General features: G+C 39.2%; 1 protein-coding gene across 1 annotated transcript; it reads right to left on the bottom strand.

The window, feature by feature from the left end:
* Positions 1-91: 91 nt before the first annotated feature.
* LOC138137023 (uncharacterized) lies at positions 92-26,604 on the bottom strand. The gene is made up of 14 exons (XM_069056326.1): positions 26,256-26,604; positions 25,658-25,791; positions 16,005-17,975; positions 15,645-15,851; positions 12,737-14,030; positions 4,212-4,290; positions 3,604-3,670; positions 3,441-3,554; positions 3,295-3,385; positions 1,323-1,493; positions 1,142-1,271; positions 945-1,089; positions 786-891; positions 92-735 (listed from the first exon to the last, which is right to left on the bottom strand). Exons 1-14 carry the CDS (start codon positions 26,373-26,375, stop codon positions 529-531), a joined length of 4,836 nt encoding a protein of 1,611 aa, XP_068912427.1. The 5' UTR covers positions 26,376-26,604; the 3' UTR covers positions 92-528.

Here is a 26,604-nt window from a genome sequence, read left to right as displayed (position 1 = left end):
CTAATGATTGCTAATGAAAAGAATGACTGACACAAAATCCGGAACTTTTAAAAAATTAGGTTGGGAAGAGTTGTCTAATGATGGAAATATGTAAAAACTAGATCTTTATTTATGCAATATTATGTACATGTAACTTTCAGAACATTCATTAAATTACCCTTATAAATAAAAACTATGGACTGTCGCAGAGATAAATAAAAAACCTATACTACAGTTTTGCAATAAAGTAAGTCCATATTGAATTACATCTGAAGGGAATAACATCATTTAATATAACAGCACAACCCAATTTCATCATTTAACCTTATGATTACAGCGGTGCTTCGAGTTTAAACAAATCAACAGATCGGCCTAATTACAAAATAATAACCGTTAAACAGGTAGTACACCTATCCGTGCTCCATTTAAAAAATAAAACAATTTATTGTCCAGCATTATATTAACCAAATACATCGACTGCAAAAATGGAGATGAAAAAGGTGCAAGGAAGTAATACACGGGTACATCTTATTTAAAACGGACTCGTCCTCATCGTGACACTGACAAACTTTTATCCCTTCTCACGTCCCCAGCGCCGCCGTGCTCGCCCAACCGATGGTGCGCCGAGATCTTGTCGAAGAACGGATGCAACATCGCCTCCTTCAACGTTATCCTCTGCGACGGTTCGTAGTCTAACATTTTGTAGACCAAGTCGAAGAGTTGATTGTGGTCGGATTCGTCGCTTTGCTTGTATCTCTGCAAAGACACGCTCAAGCACTGGACTCGCCACGCAAACTTTGACTTACCATTAACGGTTTGCAGTTGTCGCGGACGTACCGACCCGCCGAGCTCTTCTCGTCCCACTCCAGCTTGCCCCTGTAGAAATACTTCGTTTTTGTTTTCCTCGCCATTCTGGAAAGAAACTCGTTCGATAGTTTGCACCGGAGTGGTCCAGTCGCACTCACCTGATTGGAATTTCTCCGAGAATGCGCTGCATCATCGCCAAATGTTCCCGGTTGTCGTGCGTCTGGAAAAGGGTTATGCCCAGGTACAATTCGAACAGGATGCAACCGATGGACCACACGTCGCACGGCTGCGCCCATCCTAACTCTGAAAAACGAACGAGTCAAAAGTGTTCGCGGTGGACGAGAGACGGGCTCACCTAAAATCACTTCGGGCGCTCTGTAGTGACGCGTCGACACTATAGTGCTATGGTGCTCGTGGTCGAAAGTGGCACTACCGAAGTCTATTAGTCTAACGTCAGTTCTTTTAACTCTTTTTACATCTCTCCTCTGCAACACGGGTCGGGTTATTGCAGTGTGGCGAGTCGTACTCCCACTTACCTTTTTACTATTATAAATTAATTCGTAGTCTGAATCGACGAATAAGATATTCTCGGGTTTGAGATCAGTATGCGTCAGTTTGTTGTCGTGCAAGAACTTGACAGAGTAACACAACTGGTAGCCTATGTGTCTGACTTGATCCAGAGGGTAGGGCTGGTAGTTGTTGTCTTTCTGTACAGAAGCACGACAATACTTTAGTCATTTTAAAACTGCCCACTTAAAAAAAAATACTGTCGGAAAGTGGAAAATACGAAATTTAAACACCGTTCACATTGTTGTGGCATAATGCGAGGTCGTGGTTTATGTATTTTTTTTTGTTGGACACACTGTTTGATTTCCGTCACTAAAGTGCCTGACATTGCGGACTATCAAAATGTTGCTGAATTTCCCGCGATGTCTGGGTATTCTTCTATTGAAAACTGTAGTACAGTGTGGAACAAAATGATCATCATCTAGTTAGCTTTGGAATTTTTGGACATGTAAATTTTCCTGCACCACTCTACTCTTTGAAGTGGCCTTGAAGTTCTATCAATAATTTAATTAACAACGATTAAAATGTATACCATGCAAGAAAACACTTTCATTATTGAGGTATTTTTCCGATCACATCCCTTCGCAATAAATCACATTTGGAATTTTGATGTATATTTTGAGGTTGGGGTACTGCCTATAGAATGGCACTAATAGATGAAGAGTATTTTGTTCCACACTGTATAATTCAGAATAAATGACATCGTGGTAGGCGTGAAATATCTAAAGTGAGCTTTATGTTATGTCAAAAATTTTACTAAACGTGAAACCGTCATTACTTTATTTTGAGGTTATGCGTCACATTATTTTTTCGGCCTGCGTCTAGAAACACCGATTTTTCATTGGTCTAAATCATCATGTGGCATTTTTGTACAATTTTTTAAGTGTAAAATATTGATGTCGGGCAAACTCGTATCCTTTATCGCAAGCTGTACATTGTGTATAGCAGTAGGAGCCGAGGGGGGTATCAAGCGATGGGTTAGGAATAACAGAAACGACGACGGTTTTGAATATTTGAGGAATTGGTTGATTTTTGTCGTGACAGTCGCTTCTTGAATCCTTTATGTTGCCAATGGAAGAAAAATAAATTCCCTATCTGGTAATTTTCTAACAAAAATGATTATATTTTGCTTTAAATAAATTGTCGGCCGAAAATTGTTTGTGTATTACACGGCTAGAAAATGTTTTGCAAGTGCAAGCACGGTTTGTGGGGCAGAGGCGCCAGCCGAGGCTCACAAGTGCGAGCACTTGCAAAACATTTTCTAGCCTTGTGATACCTACAAATAACTATTGACTCACAGCAGAGATAACCGACAATTTGTTTTAACACTTTTTCTAAATGAAACAGAAATTCCAAATACTATAACAAGAAAATAAACAGGTTGCAAAGACACACTTGTTATTTGCAACAGCGCTTTTATGGCATTAGTCATTTGAAATTACTTTAAAACTGTACTTATATGGAAAATATTCAACCCAAACTATGGTCCCTTTGTGCCTTTATTTGGTTCAGAAATATGAAAAAAATGCTGTTGCAAATGACAAGTGTGTCTTTGCAACCTGTACCGAGTTTAAAGACAAAACGATTTCAACGATAATGTCAAAACCAAATTAACAGCGAAGGATACCAACAGTGTCGAAACTAGAGTATTATTAGCAAGGGTCTTGTTGCCAACGTAAATTTGAATTTCCATCGCCCACCACGATGCCACTTATTCTGAATTATAATATGGTAAAACTGACAACAATGCACTAGACATTGACGCTATTTATAACCTCAAACTTAGAAAAACATAACCTAATTTAACAGACAGTTTAGTACCAAATTAAATGCAAAATTTCTATGACCTTGCATTACGCCAAAACGACGTGAATGCATTTTAAGTGCACATTTGGACGATTCGTATTTTTCGCTTTCTGACTTCTTAGAAAAGAAATTTACCAAAAAATCGAACACACTAAGCCCCAGCATTTCAAAAGCTATGCACATGTGGCCGTGGTAGTCGAACCAATCTAGCATCTTCACGCATAAACTACAAAAAAAAAAAGTTACTCTAGCAAGGGAGTATGTCTCGACAGTCCACTTACTGTACACAATCCGGATCTCTGTCGGCTAACTTTTCCAGTACGTTAATTTCCAACTTAGCAGCCTCTCTGTATTTCTCGACGTTCTTTATTATCTTCAACGCCATCGAGTGATCCCTAAAACCGCCAAAAATGACGTGGCCGTTTATAAATAGCAAACACTTACATTTCAATGTCCTTCACTTTGACTACCTTGCCAAAGGTACCTTCGCCGAGAGTGCCAAGTATTTTATCTGCAATGCAACAACGTCTTCTGTTAGTATCAAAGATGCAAAGAAGGTCGGCGCGAGGCGGAACCAACACGTAAATCTACTTTTGCAACGTTGACGAAAAAGTAGGGAAACCGCCCTCGCCTCGACCTTGGGCCAAAGAAAATCATTTGTTTCTTTCTTCTTTTTTCGTAAGCATGCAATATTGTAACTAAATTTAACCAAATTGTCCAGTATTTTGCTGAACATTTTAACCCCAATTGTCATTTAGTTATAAAATGATGCTGGTGAGAACTTACTGTTTTCAAAAATTGATCGCAAGACTAGGACTGAACCAAAAAAGAAAAAACAAAAACTGAACCAAAAAAAGAAAACAGTAAGTTTGGAGGTGGTTTGAATTTAGACAGGGGGTAACGACGCCCCCCTGGAAAAGCTGAAAAGAAAGGTAATTACGAATACTGGATGGGAAACTGTGGGATTATCTTATTTATTTAAGATTTTTTGAGAGAGAATAAGACTTATCCAAAAAAACTGCTAAGTGTAACAAAGTGTAGTATTCACGAACATCGGTCTTGAAGAATGTCTCCCGATCGGTAAATGAGATGGCCTTCTTCATCGTCTTCCACTGAGGGTGCGCGTGAGCTCTGCATTCGTCAACACGTCATCATCGTCATGATCATCGTCATCATCATCATCATTGGGGGCGGACAGCCAGGGGGTAGGAACATCACCGTGTGCATGGTCATCATCGTCATCATCATCATCACCGTGACAATGTGCCGCCAATACAACGGACGAGTTGAGTGGCCACCCAATAAGCAGACAGAGGAAAGGGCAAACGGATTGCCAAATCAACAATCATTCTCTTTAACGGGTACAAAATATGCACCAGAACAAAATTATGTAACAAGATGAAGGTATATGAGGGAGAGAGGAGCATGGTACGTGTCTACGGGTACACACACATATTGTCTAATATTATACATGTTCACATTATATCATAATATTATCGTAAAGTGTTTGTATTGATAGAGCGAAAAAGAAAATAGAGAGTTTGCCACCGCCATGCCCGAATATACCTTCCTCCTCTTGCTTTTTTTTAGAAAGCCGGGACTGTGCACTGTTAAATCGAAAAACAAATCCGGTGGGGACGGGAGATGAGCACGAGGTCGAGGACAGCGGGACACAAAAAAAAACCTCGCGGTAACCGCCCCCGTGTTCGGGCGGTCGCTTCAAACACAAAATTAGTAATTTCCCAAGACTTTCCCATGGTTTTTGTGAATACTCCGATTCTAAAAATACTGCGCGCTCGAAAATTTTACGGAAAACTTTTAGTCCACGAGTATTGAAAAGCGTAAATAACCAGAAAATAAACAAGCTTGTAACCTGATCGATGGACGCAAAAGGAATACGGAATTATCGCATGCCATGATTAATTGCCAGAACACTAACTTTATACATGATAAAAATCAATACCCTTGTTGGGATTTATTTTGTAAAGAAAAGTACAAAAGTAAAAGCCTTCGACCGCTTCAACACTAAAATTACCCAAACGTGAAAAATGTTTGTTTTATTTTTAATTTACTTGAATTATGTAATGTTGTGGTGCAACAGATAATTTGAAATGGAATAGGTGAATACTAAAATGTTACAAGTCATACCTTGAACAAAAAATGTGACTTTTTTTTTAATTCTTATCGAATTTTCATCTTTTTCCATATTTATCTATTACAGACATAAAAATGGACATTGTTACCATCATTGCACGTACTTTACATTGTACCATACATATACGTAAAATAATTATTTCGTTGCACTGTCTCAAAAATGATACATGCAAATTCTCCAATTTATGCACTGGAATTCCAAAATAAACAGAGTAAAAACCAGTTTCTGATTCACCTGGTGAATTACCTTCTGTTTGATAGTTTCATATACAGTGCGCTCAGAAATGTGGTAGCAACTTTTACACAAAGTGTCACAAGATGGCACTTTCGAAAAGCCAAATTTGTTCAATCTTGCAACATTCAATTTTTGAATTTTTTTAACAGAATATGTTAAGGAGGTTTTCCAAACAATTTTTACCCCCAATTTGTGCACTAAAGTTTGTCGAGATGTTGCTCGAAGGATTCAGTTATGCATTGAGCATAATGGTGGTCTATTTGAACATTTTCAATAAAATTTAAATTTGAATGTTTTACGTTTGACAATTCTTGACATTTATTTATCTCAATTTAGATAGCGGCGTTGCCATGCATAAAAATTGTCTCTGTAAAAAAGTGTCATCTTGCGGGACCAATCGAAAAACTTGCTACCACATTTCTGGGCGCTCTGTATGAGTAAAATAACATACATAATATAATTATACTTTCTACACTAAATAAGAGATTAAAAAATTCCACAATAAACTTCATTCTGTTTTTGCAGATTTGAGAAAAAATCATTCTGATTTGTTTTAATGTCTACGTATAATACAGGGTGGTCCCGATATAACCTGCCAGAAGAAATCCAGTAGTAGGTGACGATGAGTAGAACTCATACACAAAAAAAGTTTCTAATAAAAGTCTTTTCGTTTTCGAGATAAAAATAATTGAAAATTTGGTCGAAATTTGCTGTACGCTAATGAGTTAATCGGTTTTAAAAAGGTAATTCTGGTTACTTGGCTGCAATTTCTTTAGCAACGGTACCTGCAACACCTATGACATTTGTCAAGTTTAATTTTAAATTTGCGAATCCTTCAAAAAGTTATGAAATTCACAAAACAAGAATACGCCGATTTGCATTTACTCTATGGCGAAACACGTGGTAATTCAAGACCGGCAAGGCGACCATACGGCGAGCGTTTTCCTGAAGGAGTCCTTCCGTCTCGTTGTACTTTTGTGGAGCTACATCTGCATTTATGTGAGATTGGTTCTGACTGATTCCAATACGATGGCGTCCCCCATCCTCCATTTAATCCCTCTGGATTTTAATTTTTGGGACCACACGAAAGATTTGGTATACGAAGTTGAAATAAATACAAAAAGCCAACTCCAGAAACGCGTAACAGACGCCGCAAACCAGATTCGTAAAAACCCAGAAATACCGAATTCTGTTTATAAAAATTGGTACCAGCGTACTCAAATGTGCCAACGGAAGGCACACAAAACATTTGTTATAAAATAATTTTTCTAGTCTAGTTTACCTTTCATTAGTTAGTAGATATTCTAGTTAGAGTTGAAAGTACGAATATGTAAAGTGTAAATAAATTTATTCAATACATTATTTTGGCTATTTAACCACAATTAAGACGATACTCTTATTACACACTTCTTCCACAATTTTGCACACACTACCTCTACATTTATTTACACATTGAGGAACACCACTTTATTTATTACTCATTCATCTCAGTCTACAAAATCAGCTTTTGTACCTAAATAAGCTGGTGAATTAACGCACACAGTGTACAGCGTTTTCAATAAATGTCATTAATTTGATTTAGTTTGTCAGATTTGACATTTGTCATAAACGATTCAGGTACCTATGTTGCTTAGATACTGTCATCCTTACAAACACCAACAATTAATTCCTGAGTAGGTACGTATTTTTGTGGTCAGCAGCGTCGAATGGGTGTGGATAGGGGTTAATTTATCCCCATTATTTTGGACCTAACGAAGGGGAGTTTTTTAGACTTGTTTGATCCTTCTAATGAACCAGAATTTTTTTGGCAGGTTATATCGGGACCACCCTGTATTTATATTATACATTTACCAATTTTTCCCCACATTCTCCATGGGGAAATTTTTAAGTTCTAACTCAGAGTGTAGTTATTCAAAAACTCAAAAGAAAACTCTTAAGCAGAATACATTTTGTAATATGTACTCTAGTCTTACGAACTCGTTTGTCTTAAATGTTCTTAAAAATTACCACGTTTAGTGGTGGCCACGAAGATAGCAACAACTATTCTTTCTTGCTTTACTTTTCCTACTTAAATCCAAAGAATCGTTCCTATAATACACAGATTATGAAAAAATACAGCAACAGTGTATTAATAAGAACAAAATATCAAAATTTTGTATTTGGTGACTTTGATAACAGCAGTACAATGTTTCAGCATAGACTTAAGTTATAGACGTGACATCGATTCATATTTTTCAAAGCATCCCTTATACCTACAAAGAATTGTTCAAAATGATTGTAGTAAGGCTCTGAATTAAGACATCGAATGATCCCACACGTTTTCTGTTGGGTTCAAATCAGGAGGCCAATGCTAATAACATTTATGCTTTCTTGTCTGAACCAATTTAACCGGTTCACATGTGCTTTAGATCACTATCTTACTAAAACTGATAACGTAGTGGCATACTTCATCAAATTGTTCTGCAAAATGTCTTTTATATGTATAATACATTCATTTTTGTAATGACGAACTGGAACTTTTTTTGTTAGATTTTTTTTACAATAGTTATTTATTTAACGAGTTCCTGTGTAAATTTGGCTTTTTTTGGTATGAGTGGGCCAGATTAAAACGCGAGTGAAACGAGTGTCGAACAAAAAAATAAATAAAAATTAAACAGTTGGCAAAGATTTAAATTGTCATATTATTGTCGCCGCCAGAATGAATGAATTTACAAAACGGAGTAGAGCACCAATAAGCAAGCAGACAAAGCAGCACATTTTAAAGGCCTTCAACAAAATAAAAGAAATTACTCTTGGAAATAGGAAACGTAATGAAAAAATACAAAATTGTTGAAACAGTGGCGGATATTTTTTCGGGAAATTCTGATCTAAAATAAAACTATCCCTAAGTGCTGTACAGGTTTCAGTCCCAGAATTTTAAATAAAGGACAAGGACAGGCTTATGCGAAACTTCAGCATCCATGACATATCCCCAATTATGGTTAATTTGGTTGAAGATTCCGATTCGGACTTAGAAAACAGCGACGATGACGAGGATGAATAGGAAAATGCAAAATTATTTCATTGTTTGGTTCAACTGCCTTTTCGTATTTATTTAGTGCAACTTTGCTGTTTTTTTTTAAAATATGTAATTAAATAAATTTAATTTCACTATACTTTGATTGGGACCAGTTTTGACAGAACAAATGATGTGGCCCATAACCTAACTTTTTAAAAGCCCAAATTCGCGGTAAAACGGTGTGTTCACAAGACAAAAGTTACTAAATTTAGTAACTCTAGTTCATTACAAAAATGAATTTGCTATAGATACACTGATTCGATAGAGATCAGATTCCGTGTAACGAGAAACATCCCCAATAGCAATGGCTAGTGGAAAGAGAAGCGTCTAATAAAAAAAATAAACATAAATTTGACAGGAAAATTTTTAGTTGCGAACAATCAGAACTAGTGGTAAAATAATCTAAAGATATGGCTGTCATGGAAGAATGGTTTAAATGAAATGTTTACCTCATCGTTCTGACGGTAACTATGTATACTACGTGACAAAGAAAGGTAAACACCCAGTACTTATAGTTTTATTTCAATAAGTTTTTACGGGCAAATGTGTTTTGGGTCAGATAAGAAATTATTAAATTTGCAGCCCCATCCATGCAGTATTCTGCCTTTTGTGCTGCTGGTTCGGTTATTGCAAGTGTAAGGAAATTTTGTTTACATTGAAAATTTTGACTTTTGAATTTTAGAAAACTTGTTGGAAAAGTGTTTTTGTAAAGCAAGAAATGCCGCGAGTGTGTATAGTTTGTCCAGCGATAGATTGGTTGATATAAAAATCACTAAATTCTACGCAGAGAAAGTTTATCTAGCGTGCGTAAAATTTGAAATATATCCTTCAAGCAATAACATTTTTTGTCCTGAAATTATGCTCTAATTAATGTATTATAGTGCATTTTGTAGTGTTGGGTTACAAACCTACAATTTAAAATCTCCCAATCTCTCGCTGGATGAAGTATACACTTGGTCAGATTCCTCAGCTTAGTGACTTTGAAAGAGGGCGGATTTGAGAAATTGCCTGAAGAATTGGCAGATCTGTAGGCACCATTTTAAGATGTTGTCAGGCATGGACTCCAGAGGGCCGTGAACACAGGGCTAGGGGCAGCGGACGTCGTAGGATGACAACAAGAGAATCAAGATCAATGAAAGGGTGTTTACCTTTCTGTCACGTAGTATATTTTGAGTAGCTATCATAGTAACACGGAGGATTAAAGAAAACGGTCACTTTACTGCAATAAATTAATTTTTTCCAGTCTAGCAAAAGCGTAGAGCAAAAGCAAGTTCAACAAAGCATGTTTGGTTAATTTTCACCAAGATTAGAATTTAGCGATGAATGTCAATCAAACAATTCAAGATTTAGATGGAGAAGCAAGTCTGTATTAGAGATCATTTCATCTAAGAAGTACATAATGCGCACGAACGCGTTTTCATTGGACGAGTCCATGTTCACATTTTTAGGGGAGGTTTGAGTCCAGCGGCGTGCAGACCTATCAACCACGTGGAATCCATGCGCTGGTTGTTATTTCTAATTTAACCCCGTTAGCGTTTAGAAGTGTTTTGTTTTTGTTATTCCTTTCGCTGTGTACCGTTCTATGGTATTCATTGTTCAATTACTGATTTGTTAGAATTTGAACCATATAAATTAATTGAACTATAGTGACTCCTCAGCTAATCGAATGTTTCTACGGCACTGATCATCAGCTGACTAGCGTCGTACGGTCAGATTTCGATGAGTCATCATGTACTTCTTAGATGAAATGGTCTCTACGAGTATTCAAAAAGGTAGTGACGAAACGAAAAAGAAAACTCTCTTGTCTTCCGTTTTTCCTTCTGAAACGGTTTATAAAACAACCAAAAATGGATGATGAAATCGATCACTTACTTACAACAATTTTGCACAAACATTTTTTTTATTATTCTTCTAACAAAAAAGTTATCTCATTGGGGCCCGGGAATCTAGATCGATTTTTAAAATATTTTGTCGTCCATTCCAATGTCCGCACAAAAATATTGAGATATAAATGCATCCTTTAACTTTCTCACCAGAAAAATTACTAGGCGTTGACAAATGACAACGCCCCCGATTATAACCTTAAAATGATACGCTTTTGCTGAAAAGGGGTCTATAGCCAGGGTTGCCAAACTAAAATCAGCTTTCCATAGCCGCCTAAGATGCAAATTTATAATAAATTAAGTATACTTAAGTTTTTTAGTGTTGGCGTTGAAGAGTCGATTGTGAACGCACTATTCGTCCGTGTGTAGAGTAAAAACAGAAACACGCAAAAAGTGATCCGTGATCCGTATAGTGCGTTCACAATCGACTCTTCAACGTCAACTTTGAGAATAAATTTAAATGAAGACCCGAGACAAGCGAAAAAAGAGCTCCGATTTTCAAGGGAAGATCAAATTTGCATCTCTGCAATTTATACGAATACTTTGAAATGGACTACAAAATACAGACTGATTCACATAAATTTCCGACCATAACGAAATTTAAATGCAGCAGCAATACGTTTTTCATTAATAACTTGGTCCAAAAACATGAATTATTTTAAACTTTTGTATGGTTGGACTTCCTTCACAAAAATCTCAATTATAAAAATTTAAAAATAGCAGTAATCTACAATATTTTTTTTCATTTAAGGAACTGACTCATCATATATCACATTTTAACTAATAAAAATTAATTCAGAATTATATGTATAAAAAGGAACTGTCATGTGATTGTCAATAATGCCAGAAGTGTCCAGATTTCATAGTAAATAAAGGTATCAAGTTATCGCTGAATAACGTATTACTTTAGGGTCGGAAAGTTATTGTTAATCAGTCTGTATAAAGTACCTAGATCCCGAGGGTGCAGTAAGTGAAAAACTCCAACATTAATGAATCGCAAATTTCTTCTGACTGTTCTACAGAATCCTTTTGGATAAAGCGATTCCATTATATTGTGAATTCGACAAAGCGGTCTGACAAGTCGACAGAGAAAAATAGCCCCAAACTGCAACTGTTGGTGTAGTCCTCCGAACACAGATTTGAATGTGTAGATCGTTATACACATTGGGCCATCATAATTGGATCCATAACTGAAAACTACTCGTAATTTTTCCAATCTTTCACAGTTCAAATATGTAATAATGTTCTGCAAATTGGAATTAGATTCCAAGTTCTTTATCAGGACAGCGAGCAAATACTCGTAATCCGATTTGTAGCAATTTTGTACAGTCCTCCTAGAATTCACTTCTACGGCCCCTACATTCTTTTAATTTTAGAAGAATTTTAGTAGCCAGCACAAATGTTTGTTCCTCTGATATGATACGAATTCACCTATGTGATCTTTGGTTTCTCCAAGCGCTACTTGGGTGAAAGTTCACCGGACAACCGACACCTTTATGTAATTCAGCAGAGCACACATACTCTTCGCAATCTGAATTTTCTCATTCACGAAAGTCACTTTTACACGTATAAACAGCAAAACTTGACATGTTACTATTTTCTTGACCAGACGAATAGTCACAAATATAAAAATAAGCAACCTTGTGATACAATTTATTCACTACACGAAACTAGCGAGCCAGAGCATAAAATAAAAAATCAAAATAATTGCACGCGTGAGAAAGCTGCTATCTTTATGACCACTGCTGAATTTTGCAATGTTCTAAATACAATTTCGGTGGGTGAGTGGGCTACTCAGTAATTTATTGTTAATGTTGAAGAGCGTTCATTCTTTGATGGGACATTTGCATTTCTAAAATAACCGGCTAGTGGTGGTGCAAAGCGTTACAAAACTAATCCAATATCTCGATAACTCGTCTCATTTCCGTTCGGGAGGATCGAATTAGATTTAGGTTAAACGCGAAAATAATTTTACTGCCAAGGTCGTTCGCAAGTCTCATGGGAAAATCTCGTTCGGACTGCTGCCGACAACGGAGCAACTTTTTTTTTTTTTTTGGAATCACCAGGTGCATACAATTCACACCGAGACACATCGAGACTTACACAGTAATGTTAATGGTTTCGCTTCGTTAAAAGAGTCGCAAGCGTCACTCGGTTAGTTATACTGGAAGACACCTTTAATACAGGTTTTCAAAATTTTTATGCTTTTATTTTAGAATACCATCATCACACACGACCTCTACTTACAACCGCCACCAGTCTAGCTGCCGCCGGGTAGTATTTCTTAGCGACGGCGGTGGCGGCGTTATGTTTCGGTATCACATTCGCCGTGGTAGACGAAGGCGGCGACACCGCCACCGCCCCCCCGATAACAGCACACGTACCGCGATTGTACACCTCGTCGAGGGCCGAATATTTCATTATCAGACTCTGGATCTCTTTCCTTTTCGCTTCGCGTTCCGTCAACGAATCGGGCGCGGACGGAGTCGGGGTCGGGGTGGTTTCGTCATCGACGAGGAGACGCTTCGAGTGCACGGGCACCGGACCGTCGTCGGACGTCGACGTCTCCATCGTATACAGTTTCATGTTTCTGTCGTTGACTTCGCTCTTTCCTGTCCGACTCAGCGGTTTCGAAGCTCGCCTCGGTCGCAATTCGGAATGGTTGGATCTGTGACGCACCCTGTACGCGGAGTCTTGATCGAGGTAGGTGTAGGGCGGCTCTTGGTATTGCTTGCGGTGGTGGTAGTGGTGGTGGGTCTTGGCGTCGATCCTGTACGGCGTCTTCTCCCTAGACGGGACATTGTTGGGGGCAACGTACGGGTACGACTTCTCCGACAGAAGGACGTTGGAGGTGGTGGCGCTCTTCGACAGCGCTCTCCCGACCGACGGTTCGATTGTCCTCTCCGGGTCGCGCTTCCTTCCGTAGATCTTCTCTAGAACGCTCGAGTATTTATCCTCTAGGCGCGTCCTGGTCGATCCCAAATTGGCTATCGTCGCCGTGCTCTTGCTCGTCGCCAACGGATTGAAACTGTTCGTTGGTCTTTTGGTCGCAGTCGCCGCTTCCGACGGTCCTCGCACTTTCGTGGTCAGCTTCTGCAGGAGTGTGGTGCACGACTCGCTCAACAGCTGCGCCACGCTGGTGGTCGACGAACGCGTATATCTGGTCCGGCGGACAGGCGCTTCGGGACGGGAATTCGACGCCATGACAGCGGCGTCGTCGTTGTTCCACGAACATCCCGGACCGTTGGCGGTGTACCGATCGTCCGGACGATGGTATCTATTGTACGACAAACCGGTGGTGTACATCGGGCCCTTGGGGCATACCTCGCGATATTCACGACGATGACGTGGAGACGCTGCTATCCGGGATACGACTGAACACTCGCCTGCCCCCTGGTGATGCCAAATACTGCCAAACTCTATTATTAGAACGGCGTTGACGTTGTCGATGGAGTCGGCGGCGACGACGACGACGACCACGGTATTACGTAAAATCGACACTACCCGGTGGACACCTCGCCGACAACAAACAATAACTGACCTTTAACAGAAAACGAGTGATTTTCTTCATCAAGACGACCACGTCGTCGCCTTTGTTTCGTGTCTTCATTTTCTTTCTTTCCGACACTACCATTCGACCGTGCTGATAAAACTGTTCACTGACATGTGCACATTTCGCGGCAACTTTGCTTTCTACCGACAACAATAATAATAATTGAATCAGAACACAGCTGGATAATTCTGCTTCTTATCAATTTATGATTCTCTTTTGAAATATGTAAACATTCTATAAATACACCGAAAACATTGCAACATTAGAGCTACCACCACTACGGTTTCGGTTTATTCGTGCCTAGACGAACACTAACATTGCTCCACATCGGCTTATTCTTCTCGGCCAGTTTTATTAAGTGCAAGGGAAACAGCGGCGTAGCTGTCCCCGTTCTTCCAGGGCAAACAAAACTTTGGCTTGCAGCGCACCTCTATCAAGAAGTGTTTGTACTGGCGGAAGGTAGGGTTTACCGGAAAAAGTATTGTGCTCCTACGAAGTAATTCAATAAATTCAAAATAGGCAAAATTTTCTATGATTATGGAATGAAAAAGACTGAACAAGTTCAACACGACAATCGACCATGTCAGTGTGCCTGGTGACTCTTACTTAACAAATATGTGAACCAAACGTCTCTCAGTCAAGAAAAAATCCCAAGCCTTTTGTGTTGAAATACGAGCAGTGAGTACTGTGTGTTGGATCTGTACTGACCCAGTACGGCTAGCCATACTCGTCAGTTGCCGAAGTTCTGATAACAATTTTCTTTTTTGAACTGAAAGAAACAAGCGTGAATGTGAATCCGTTTAAAATCTTCCAAAACTACTAAAAATGAAGTAACCTATTCATGTATTTGTAATAAAAAAACATAAAACGGGTCCAATCGAAAAATAGAAATTTTACGAATTCTCGTGTTACTCTTAAGTCGCAAATCTCTAACTGTCTGCCTACGCCACTGACTCAATGTGGCTCGCGTGCATCTAATAATATCCAGAAATACGCCGCCGCACCAAACTATCCACAGAAGACGCCTTTCCTTCCCTTCATTCATCAAACGTGCACGAATCGAGTTAGTGTCCCGTTGTTAGTGATAAAACTCTGTTATCAAACAAAACAAAAATTGTACACACGCAAACCATGCTCGGGCGGGCGCACCTCGCCGGTGTCGACCGACCACCGGAAAATTTCCACGTGATCGTTGCAAATAAACGTGTCCGGTTGTCTCTTCGGAGGCGGGAAGGGTAAAGCTTGTGCGAAAATTCTGGCGGCAGCAGCATGCCACTCACCCGCCATCCGATCCGTACTGTCTAAAACAAACCGTCTCTTTGGCAATCCGACAAAATGAAAATAGAACGACTTTTCTCTAGTTTTAATCGCGAACCAATTGGTGAGCGCCGATCGTGCCGTGTGACCGCCGGTCCCGCCTCGAACCGTGTCACGTGACGCCCTCGCCCGAGAGCCATTGGTTCCGGAAGGGGTGCACGCACGTCGGAGGATTCTAATTGGGGAATGGCGGTGGCGCCTCGAAGGGGTGAAAATTAGTTTAAACAATGTAAAATACTGTATGTTATTGTGTAAATTCAGGTCTTACCGTTCCGGGCCGACTACCACTGTGAACAACCGCACGGACTGATCGTGATACTGACCTGATCTGAAGAGTAAGAGCGGCGGCTGTGCTTGCGTCTGGACAACGACCTGTCGTGACGGTGTCGGTGCCTCTTCTTCGACGTCGGCGACCTGCGGTGGCTGCGTTTGTAGCGACGTTCAGCGCTCGACCCCCTCTCGTATTGGCGCGATCTGTGCGCTCTCTGACTGCTGCAATCCGAGAAACACCATCAACTCACCCGTACCCAATTATCCGCAAGTCATCTCGAGTCAGGTTAAACAACGTCAAGGAAAAATAAAACGCTCTTGTGTCAGAAGCACGGATTTATTAAAATAAAAAGAAAAATTGTTACTTAAAATTATTACTCAATGTATTTCTTTCTGATATCATCTTCCACGCACCAACAGAACTTGTTGAACATTGGACCCTCGTCGGTGCATCTCTTCCACTGGGCAAACTGCTTCAAGCGTTTCACGAGATGCGTCTTAGAAACCTCCACAGCGTACCCATTATTCTGCATATGCTGAATAAAATCGTTCACGACGACAGATTTTTTGCTCTCGTTACCCTGGATAACTTTTAAAAATGCTGGAATGAAATCTTCACGCAATTCTTTTGATTTTCGACTTGGAGTATTGACAAACAGATCTTTCCTTTTCCTGATGATAATGTGCCCGTTGGTGATGATAGCCAACGGTTTGAGATGCCTGTCGATAGCTTCATCCACATTGCTCTCATCCTTGTTGTACCAAATACATCCGATCGATCTTGGTTTTATCTTATTCGTTTTACTCTGCATGTCCTGATCGAACTCATCTTTCAGTAACTTGAGTTTGTGCTTGAGAGATTCTGGCGATAGCTTAGAAGTGATTTCGTCGTCTATCTCGTCGTCACTGAGATGACCGTGAGGAACGAAAAACTCATTATCCACTTCGTAATCTTCATTATCGACTTCATTCTCTTTCTCCTCATCGTCCGAACCGTTCAGAGACTCTCCTTGCTCCTCTTCTTCCCAATCATCATCCGAATCCACTTCATAATCGAACAAACTTTTATCTTCCGCGAACGGCCTTCTCGCCTTTATCGTCGTACTCTTCTTCCGCCACGTCCCATAATATGGCGGTCTTCGGTTCTCCTCGAACTTGAAAAATTTCACTCGCATCTTCCTCGTCTTCTGTTTGTCCTCGCAGATACTCTCCCCGAAATCTTCGTCAATTATTATGACATCTTCCTCTTCATCTTCGAAAGGCCACGTTCTCGGGCACTTACCGACCGACTTCCCCTCTTTCAGTTCTTTCAAATACGACGCGCCTTCGTCGGCTTTTTCCAAACAATCCACCAAGTACTTCTTCTCATCTTCGCTCAGACACGGGCGTCGAGCGGGAGCCAATCTCATGTCTGACTTCACTTCAAACGGCATAAACATGTTCGTCTTCGCGTCTTCGATCCTCGTTTCGTGTTTCTTCGGAACGAAATAATTCTTGAAAGCCTGCGCCGCTTTCTGCTTCTGTTCTTCCAGCTTTTGCCTCTCTTTGTTTTTTTCTTCTAGTTCCTGCTGTCTGCGCAACTTCTCTTCTTGGCGCTCTTTACGTTTCGCCTCTTCGCGTTCCTCTTTCTCCTTACGTTTCGCCTCCTTCTCCTCCTTTTCTTTACGCTTTTGCTCTTCTTTTAGTTCCCGTTCTTTCGCCTTTTCCTCGTTCTTTTTTAGCTTCAACTCCTCTTTCTCCTGCTTTTGTTTTTGTTTTTCCAACAGGGTGCGTTCTCTCTCTTCCTGTTTCTTTTTTTCTCGCTCTTCGCGCTCCAATTGTTTCTGTTGACGCTTCTTTTCCGATTCGACCTTCTTCTGCAACTGCTTCGGACTCATTGTTTTCTTAGGAGTGATCGTCAATTTCTCGACGGATTTCTGAGATACATCAGAAACATCTAACGTTACTTTTTCTTCCTCTTCTTTATTTTGGTCGATCTGTTCTTCCGTATTTTTCTTCGAACGTTTCAACTTCCCTAAAACCTCACTCCTAGTTTGTGCTCTGTTACTATCTTCCAATTCTTCCTTCTCTTCTTTATTTTGGTCGATCTGTTCTTCCGTATTTTTCTTCGAACGTTTCAACTTCCCTAAAACCTCACTCCTAGTTTGTGCTCTGTTACTATCTTCCAATTCTTCCTTCTCTTCCATTTTAGATTCTTGTAGAGCTGTTTCACGTGTCGGATTACTTTTTCCTTGTTCCGGTTCTGGAGGAGCTGACGTTTGTTTTTCCACATTTTCTTCGGATGGCACCTTTAATTCTGGATTTTCTATAGAGACTTCAGTTGCTGCAGGACTTTCAGCTTCGCAACTAGAAAAAATATACGTCTGATGAGAGAATAGAGCGTCCCTCTCTAATATCTAGACGTAGGTCGTCATCGCCATCCCAGAGACCAAAATATCGCAACCTTAAACAGACACTTACGGACTAACTGCAACAGCAACATGAACAAATAAAGAGTATCAAATCTCAACCCTAACGTACTAATCGTGTACCTACCTGAATAAGCGTATTTCGGTCTTAGGTGGTTTGTGACAACCTACTTTTTGTATTTGGGCAAAATCGTGTGAAAAACAATACATCACTGCCGCATTAATCAAAGAAAGTGGGGGGCGTCGATAAATAAACAGAATAACCGTAAATGGTACGGTCGCTGTCCACGGTCGTATTAATAAAAATGCAACAATATAAAAACAAGCGAAAAAATTAAGCAAAATCTGCAACGACACCAAAAACATACTTATGATGGTACATGTTGCATTTTGGTATCCACGAAGCCATCGCCACATACAAGACGGGTGGTTCTCGTCCCGCTTCGATTCTCATGTGGGAAAAATCCTGCAGAAGACTGTCCTGACCGCGGCCGCTCAGATCGTAATGGACGGCATAAGACATTCCTGAAGTTGCCATTATCACAAATAAAACGGAAACAAAATAGGAAACACACTACTATCACAGTTTTTCGACCACTAAAATCACTTCATCTTTGGTCTATTTTTGGTAAGTCACCACAGGTGCTAAACTCATTTCTATTGCAAAAAAAAAGAAACGATCACAATCCAAACTAAAAGTAATCCTTAAGCTCCAACCTTGCCCCGGAGAATAGACTGTCAATTTTCCCCCCGATTTGCAAACCGATATCAAATACACTGTCACGAACAGAATTAAATCCTGATCCTTGCAGGTCCGTATAAGGTATTAAAAACCGCACTCTTGAGGCGAAATTTTCAAGTTGGCGACCTTCGCGTCTCGCATTCGGGGCAAGGTTGGACTCTCCGGTGCTACACAAAATACACGCACGACAATCATTTTAAAACGTGTTTGATTCTCCGACGAATTACCATCGGCACGGGATGCGCGTGAAGCTAGTCGAAAGAGACACCGATGACCTTGAGCACACCAGGAAAAGATCCGTCATCTTCGATCGTTCCGTGGAAGATTTAATTGCGGGATAAGAATGCAATAAAAGAGGCGAACAAGCATGCAAAAAGGCAAGGTCGACACAAACACGCAATGCGCTGGTAGTCTTCTGGAGGTGTTGAAGGAGTTTCAACGGCAACAAAAACGGTCACATTACCATACAACGCGACGATGTCGGGAGTAGTCACATTTAAAAATGAAAGACTCGACTAGTTAGTGAGGAAATGAGCAAGGTAAAAAAAAAACATTGTTTGGAAGAACGTTAGATCTTCTAACGTAATAAGGACATCAACATTCTTTGGAAATGTTCATTTAATGAATAATAATTAAATTCAAGTCTAACACAGCAGTTGCTATCTCAAATGTATGATCTTGTCAAATTTAGGGTCCGCTGGAAATCAAATTAAAAAATTGACCATCGAACAAATAACCTTCAACACGATCTTTCGCCGTCTGTAAAAAACTGAGGAACGGAAAAGAGTTTTATTAAAGAAAAAATCTAGCAAATCCAAAACGGTCAAATTTATTCGAATTTAAACACGACCACGACGAGACCTCAGCACGAGCGCGAACTGCAAGTGCGATCCTCCTGATCTTGGCAAAAACACGGTCCGCGTCAATTTTTATAAACAATTCCAATTTTCTGGACGCCATCCAAGTCGGACTACTATTAGAATAAGAAAACTCGTCACACCGTTTGCCAGATTAGCACCAAACTGCCACAAGAAAATGTGTCGTTGACCACTGTCAAAATTTCAAACTGGCATCACGCACTTTACATCATCTCACAAACAGCACATTTGTATACATGCTAGATTCGAGCATGACTCGGATCGCTGCCCGAAACCGACTGTAAAACAGTACTGAAACGGGAGATCTTTCACGGCCGTCGCACCGTGGTGATGGTGGTGGTTAAAAAAACCCGAGGCAGCTCCACCAGTGAAAGTGCCGATCAGATCGAAGTCAACTGAGCCGGCACGAGGAGGCCGTGCTGCTGCACTGCACGAAACGGCAACACGTGGACGGCGCGCACCTGGAAAACGTGACGGAACATCGGAGGAAAAATAGAAAAAATTGTCGTGAAAAATCGTTACAGCTGGAGACCATTCGACAGAAAATTTTCTGATTCACCGCGATTATTCCAGACCTGTTTACTGTTGTTGATAGAATTTTGGAAAAAAAGGCCACAATGAAAACTGGATCTCACTTCGGAAAAATCACTGTTCTAATTCTACAGTTTAAACTGCGTGTTTAGGGAAAAAACTGACTAATAGCACATGTTCCCCAACAGATAACAAATTTCATAACAAATTTTCAACACTTTCGGACGGCTGGTTTACAGCATCCAGAAAACTCGTATCGAAGGTTGGGAAACACGAATTTGTTTATAAAAGTCAAACAAGAAAAGAGCGTTGTGGCAACAAAAATTATGAACAGAACCGGTTCATTTTTGAACTAGGAGCGAAAGAAACAATTGGGATAATAAAAAATCATTAGGATTACTCGTTTAAATATCACTCATTACACCATTGCTCTTGGTTATTATATATTTTTTAATTTGTTTCTTTAGAATATCTACATCCTGAAGACTTAGAAAAAAATTGACGGTAGAAAAATATTCTGAATTTTGACAAGATGAAGCAACTACCAATGCGACCAGTCTACCATGACAGCATCACCAAGAAGGAATAATTCCGTTAATAATCATTTTGCAAAATTCAATTTTCTTTCACGTATAATAAAACGACTAATGGGCCAACTTGTACGACTGAAAGTATGCACATAGTTTATTTGAAATGTTCCCAAGAATGTAAAAAAAATGTAACGATTTCTTTTCTTAGTTTTACGGTTTTTTTTAGCTTTTCTGCTTTTTTCCTTATTTATATTAACGCTACAAATTACTCGTGTGCGTCAAATCATATTATCATTTATAAAAATAATATAAAAAAGTTTTAAAAAATGTGTACACTTCAGGCTTGTGTATCTTCTCATCATATTATTAATTTATTCGAGGTAATAAGTTGCAAAGAGTATAATTTATTTATAAAATATAATTTTTTAAGCGAATACACGACACTGACAGAGTTTTGGGTTCTAAGCAAACAAAGTGAGAACTAAATGAAATTTCCAAACAAGAAACATTTTTTGTACTACCTGACATTTGCTGAACTTCTTTTTAATAAATTCGAAGGAAAAACAAAGCAGCGTGAAATCCCGTCAATTAGGACAGCCATTTACTTGAGCCAAACGCCCAAAAACATCAACTGTTTAGGTATGATTTAAAAAAAATATTCTACGCACTTGGACATTAAATCCATAATAAAGCAGTAGTGAACGAACTATAGACTCCAACTGAATCATAATTTTTCTTTAGCAATGACTACAATTTTATCTAATTTATGTAATCTCTTGTTGAATCGTACCACGGTCACATAAAAAATTGGTAAACAAAATAAAATTCTCCATTCCTTTCTGAACGGACATCCGAAAAATTCTCAAAATCAAACAATCCCTTTCATTAATGAACGAATATCATTTCGCAACAAATAATTCCGTGTTAGTGCAACGAACAATGTGTGAACTTCGCCTCCACCATACAAAAAAAAATCTCAAAATATTGCGATAACAATTACGTAAACACAAAACCGTCGAAAAATCTGAATTTCACACTGTTTAATCATCGAGAATGGCTCACTTATTACGCAGCAACGAACAGATTTATAATTTTCCAGCCTGATTATTCGTTCAGTCACCGACAACCGTGTTTAATGTCCAACATTTTTTTAAAACCGACCGCTTTTAACTGAATACCTTCGTCGACACAACAATGAGCATGAAACCGTTAAAGGTATGAATATTCATGTGTGGTACCACGTGATCCAAAGGGAGATTTGCAAAAATGATTCTGCATGCGTTCAACACGACAACGTGACCCTAATCCGATTTACATCGGAGAAACCCGCAAAAATACCAAACAATAAATACGAGCCTCGTGCGGACGATCGTCGAGAAAAAATACATTACTGCACTGGACGTATCTATAAACGTGCCGCAAGGTCGAAACGTTTGCGACAACACCGGGTGTAATGCCACCAACACGATTATAATTATTTATCTCTTTGGAGTAATGTTTTGCGAGAGGATTGACGCAATTGCTCCACTTTTTTCCTCGATTCCTGGCAATCTATTCTTGAATCGGGACGATGCGATCTAGTGTTTTTATTTTGGAAAAATAAACTCTTTTAAATGCTATAAAAACCGAGAATTCTTCGTTTATTTATTAATCGTTCCTTAAACCAAACAAACATTTTATTCTACAAGATCGAGAATCGAAATCGCATCGGAGGAAACGATAACAAGATGGGAAACACGTTTCTGTCGAATCTTGACCGTTCCAAGGAAATTATTCAAAGTGAAAATTTTGTGCGGAAAATGTTACGACGCGATTTTTCAGGAATGACAGAAATAAAGCGTGAAACATTTGCCAGGTACTATTTACGGTTGACCCGGTCGCTAAAAATTAAATTTACCACGTGACTCAGCGTAGGGGGTAGAGAATATGGGGAAAAAAGTTTGCAACGATTGGGCGGAAAAGGCGGAAGTAATATTCCGTCGATGGAGAGAAAATTTTCAGTGTCTAACGCGCCAATGACGTCCAACTGAAAATCTGTAAACATTTTCCCACAATATACCTACTTTATATTCAAAACTGTACTTCCAAATCCTTGAGTATTTATAAAAATGTTTAATTTGACGCAATAGATCAAATCTTCATTTTAAAAAAATTGATCTGAGGTAATTAATTTTTATAACAATAAAAGAGGAAACACAAAATTCTAAAGAATATTCAATCATAAATAAGTAATTGTATGTATTGTATAGTCACTATGAGTTGGTGGTAGAACTCTTTCATCGCCAAATTTCTTCTACTAAAAAGATATAGATAATAACAAAGGAGTCAGACAACAATAACGGAATAATCGAGATGACTAGAGATTTTCCTCCATGACTAACCTCCCTCTAATTAAGTGGGTGTCGGTGCATCGTCCGTGGGGCGCAACGACCCAACCGAGGCAAGGACGTTGCACAGAGACCGCGAAGACGAAAAAAAAAAACGGTACCCACCTCACTACAAACGTGGGATGTTAATCAGACTGTGGGCGAGGGGCCTGGCGGCCGATGCCATTTTCCTAAAACGGACAATACCGTCAAGTAAGGAGTTTATCGCACGATTTTGAAACAGCCGTGGGACTTTTTTCATTCCTCTGTGTTGTAAGACAAGTATTACACAAAATGTCGCCTCGCAATTTTGAAAAAGGCGTCGTTCGTCACATATATGGCGCGTTATTAATAATAAAGCGAACCGTTTTCAATTCGCGCTCTAACGGTACAAATGGTGAGGTGATAATCGTTTTGGGAAACTATTTGAAAAATCCATCGGACCGGGACACCCACTGCGTTCCTCCGAGACCGATAACCTCCGACAGATCAATCCCTGGATAAAATCCGTCTCTTTGCGTTTACGACCGTGGCAGTTAACGATTCGACCTCGTTATTTGCAACTTTTGAGCGTAATACATCACCCGAGAAAAAAAAGATGCAAGCCACTTAACACGATTTGCATAAAACAAAACCGTTAATTCCAGAAGACCTCGACAGACATGTTCGAGGTGACGGAGTCGTTAATTTAACCGAAAACAAAATTAATTTTTGCTCACCGGACCGTCGAATGTGGAACTAGCCTTGCCACTTTCTACCTTACTTTTTTTTCTACTTTTCTGTGCATCCATTAACAAGATTAACGACACGTCGACATTTTGTTTCCAAATGGAGGAGTACGTCTATTTCGTACGTTAACCTCCTTTCAATTTGGCAATAAATTATTTTTAGTTTTATTTACGTTTGCTGTTGAGCAAACATCGAGCATGAGTCAACGGACTCCGTGTTATTAAATCCCGTTTTGAGAAATTAAAATGTCCTTTTAAGGCTTTCTCCTAAATTAATGCTAAAAGTAGAGTTGTCTCTCGAACAAACGGTGTAAACATCATTTTCCAAAAAACAAAACACATTTACGACACGTGCTCCAATTTACGTAAATATCTAACCCATTTGAAGATTCAAAATTGCATCTTTATCGTAACCTTGACCACAATCAGGACTGCTGATAAGACCTCTCGTGAAAATCTTTTTTACTTAATCCCTCCCATTTGTTTTGTAAAAATTTATCACACGATGATAAATAATCAAGTGTTGTTTTGATTAACAAATGTGTCTTAATTAAAGATCGTCCAACACTCCAAGAACTCAAAAATAATTTATTCACGTTAACCACCTCTTACACTACTCAAAAAATCATCAATTGTCCAAAAGTCTCTCGACAAAACAAGAACACATCGCTCATGGGCTGCAACAGTGACCCAACCCATAAAATACGACTTTGGGGTTACTCCAAATCCTAACTTCTTTTCAACTGCAACACGAGCACATCGCCAAATCACCATTCCATGCCGTATGCTTTCATTAAAGCGGAAACTTTAAACGTATGTATTTATATCGAAGAGGTTTTTCGAATTGTGTCACCATTACAGCCCATGAGCGATATTTACTGTTTACACAAGTGATACTTCGAGTGGCGGCAAACTTTCTCTGTTAAAACACAATAATTTTTCAATCCAATAAGCTAAATATTAACCATTATCAGACCGGTAGTGAAATTGATTCAAGTGATATTTTTGTATTCCTGTTGTTTCCCTTTATATTTTTTTCTTTATGTATAACGTTGGTCTGGCTTATTGTTACATATTACGTAAATAAAAAAATATTGATGTTCCCGTAAATACTTCTATCCCCATTGTAAGAAAATTTGAAGGAACTGGCGAAATTTGGTCACATAAAACTAAACTGTAACATGTTTACGTTTCGTATTCCACATAATTGGATATTTTACAACTTAAATAAGGAATTTCTCTCAGTTGAAACTTTCAGAAAAAAAATCTGTCCACTATTTGCCAAAATCTAAGAACGCATCCCACCCAATAACCTTGCAATGCTCTAAAAATCTTTCGATTTATTAAAAACGAAAAAATGGAAGGTCGCCAAGCAGAGAAAGCGCCGACAAAAACGAAACAATAGCTGCTTAAAAAATAACACCGAGATTTCACATTTGCGCAATATTTTTGATAACGGTGTCCACTAACCCAATTCGACGTGCTAATTTCTCGCTTATCCCCACCGAACTAACCTATGACAAATCGTCCAGAAATCGACATTCTAGAGCACTTAAAAATAGAACCGATTAGAAAAATATCTTGTTCACACCTTGTAGACAATATATAGCACCTTTAGTCGATTTGTAACAGCTACACTTCCTGTTTTCTAAGATGAAGTGACAAGGACGCCGCTCAAGTTCAAACCAAGTGTAGGTATTAACATTATCCATAATTAATAGATTGTGTCAGTTTATATTTATTGAATAACCCAACGGGTAGAGTGGAATCTCTCCGCACTACAACTAGCGCCATCTAACTTACCACACGAGTTCTTCAACATTACGGTACAAAAAGACAACTAACCTGACAGACTTCTTGTGTGTGGGGCTGTCGATGCTTTCAATCTTTCTCCTCTTCGCATCGCGATCTCTGTCGTGTGAATGCGACCTGGACCTGGATCTAGACCTCGAATGATGTCTTCGCCTCGAACGTGGCATCTGAAAGCGTTCAATTACTGACTGAATCTATACACCGAACTGTGACAAACTTGATAGAACGACGGCCCGAAATTGTTGTAATTTTCTAATTGTCTGAAAAATCGAAACATTTTCGTTGTCTGTATCGCACGATTTGACTGAGAGATTTGTTTTTACGGCTAGAAATTGAGTTGAAATGATGATGAGACGAAAATATTGAATTTTTGTAACAAACGGCTTTTGTTTCTGGGACGTCATTTGACAAGCAAGCCGACTAGATTTGGGCGTTTTCCCAAATTTTCGACGATTTTCACGAAAAAATTCGGAAATTTCGTCGAGGTTCGACCATTAAATTCCCTCGCATTACTATCGGCCATGTTCTTGTGACTGGCGCCACATCCAGCTGTACGATTGCACATTTCCACGCCATTTAAATTCGATTTGAACACGACTTAATTTTACGATATTTTTAGAGAAATACTTACGATTGGGTGTCTGGTGTGGTTGAATTTGTACCACAGTAGATTAGTAAATTGTGTAACACAATTCCAAGTTCGCTGTGCAGAACCTTGAAATAACTGTGCGGCCAACGAGAAGCCAAACATCGATCCAACCTATTGGTTGGAAAGTGGTGCCGTCGACTACTCTTTTTATTTAGAAATCATGAAAGAAAAATTTCCAGAACGAGTAAAACTCGTACACGATTAACTTTAGCGCACTGTCACAAACGGTTTTCTACGAGTACTTAATAGATTTTACGCTGAAAAAGCGAGAAAATTGTCTAAAATCGCACCTACTGCAAACTGACGGTTGTTACGGGACAGTGAGGAAACT

The sequence above is a fragment of the Tenebrio molitor genome, chromosome 8 (assembly GCF_963966145.1).
Source record: "Tenebrio molitor chromosome 8, icTenMoli1.1, whole genome shotgun sequence".
NCBI classification, from domain to species: Eukaryota; Metazoa; Arthropoda; class Insecta; order Coleoptera; family Tenebrionidae; genus Tenebrio; species Tenebrio molitor.
The sequence above is the reverse complement of the archived record's forward strand: the minus strand, read 5'-3'. Positions and strand labels throughout refer to the sequence as shown.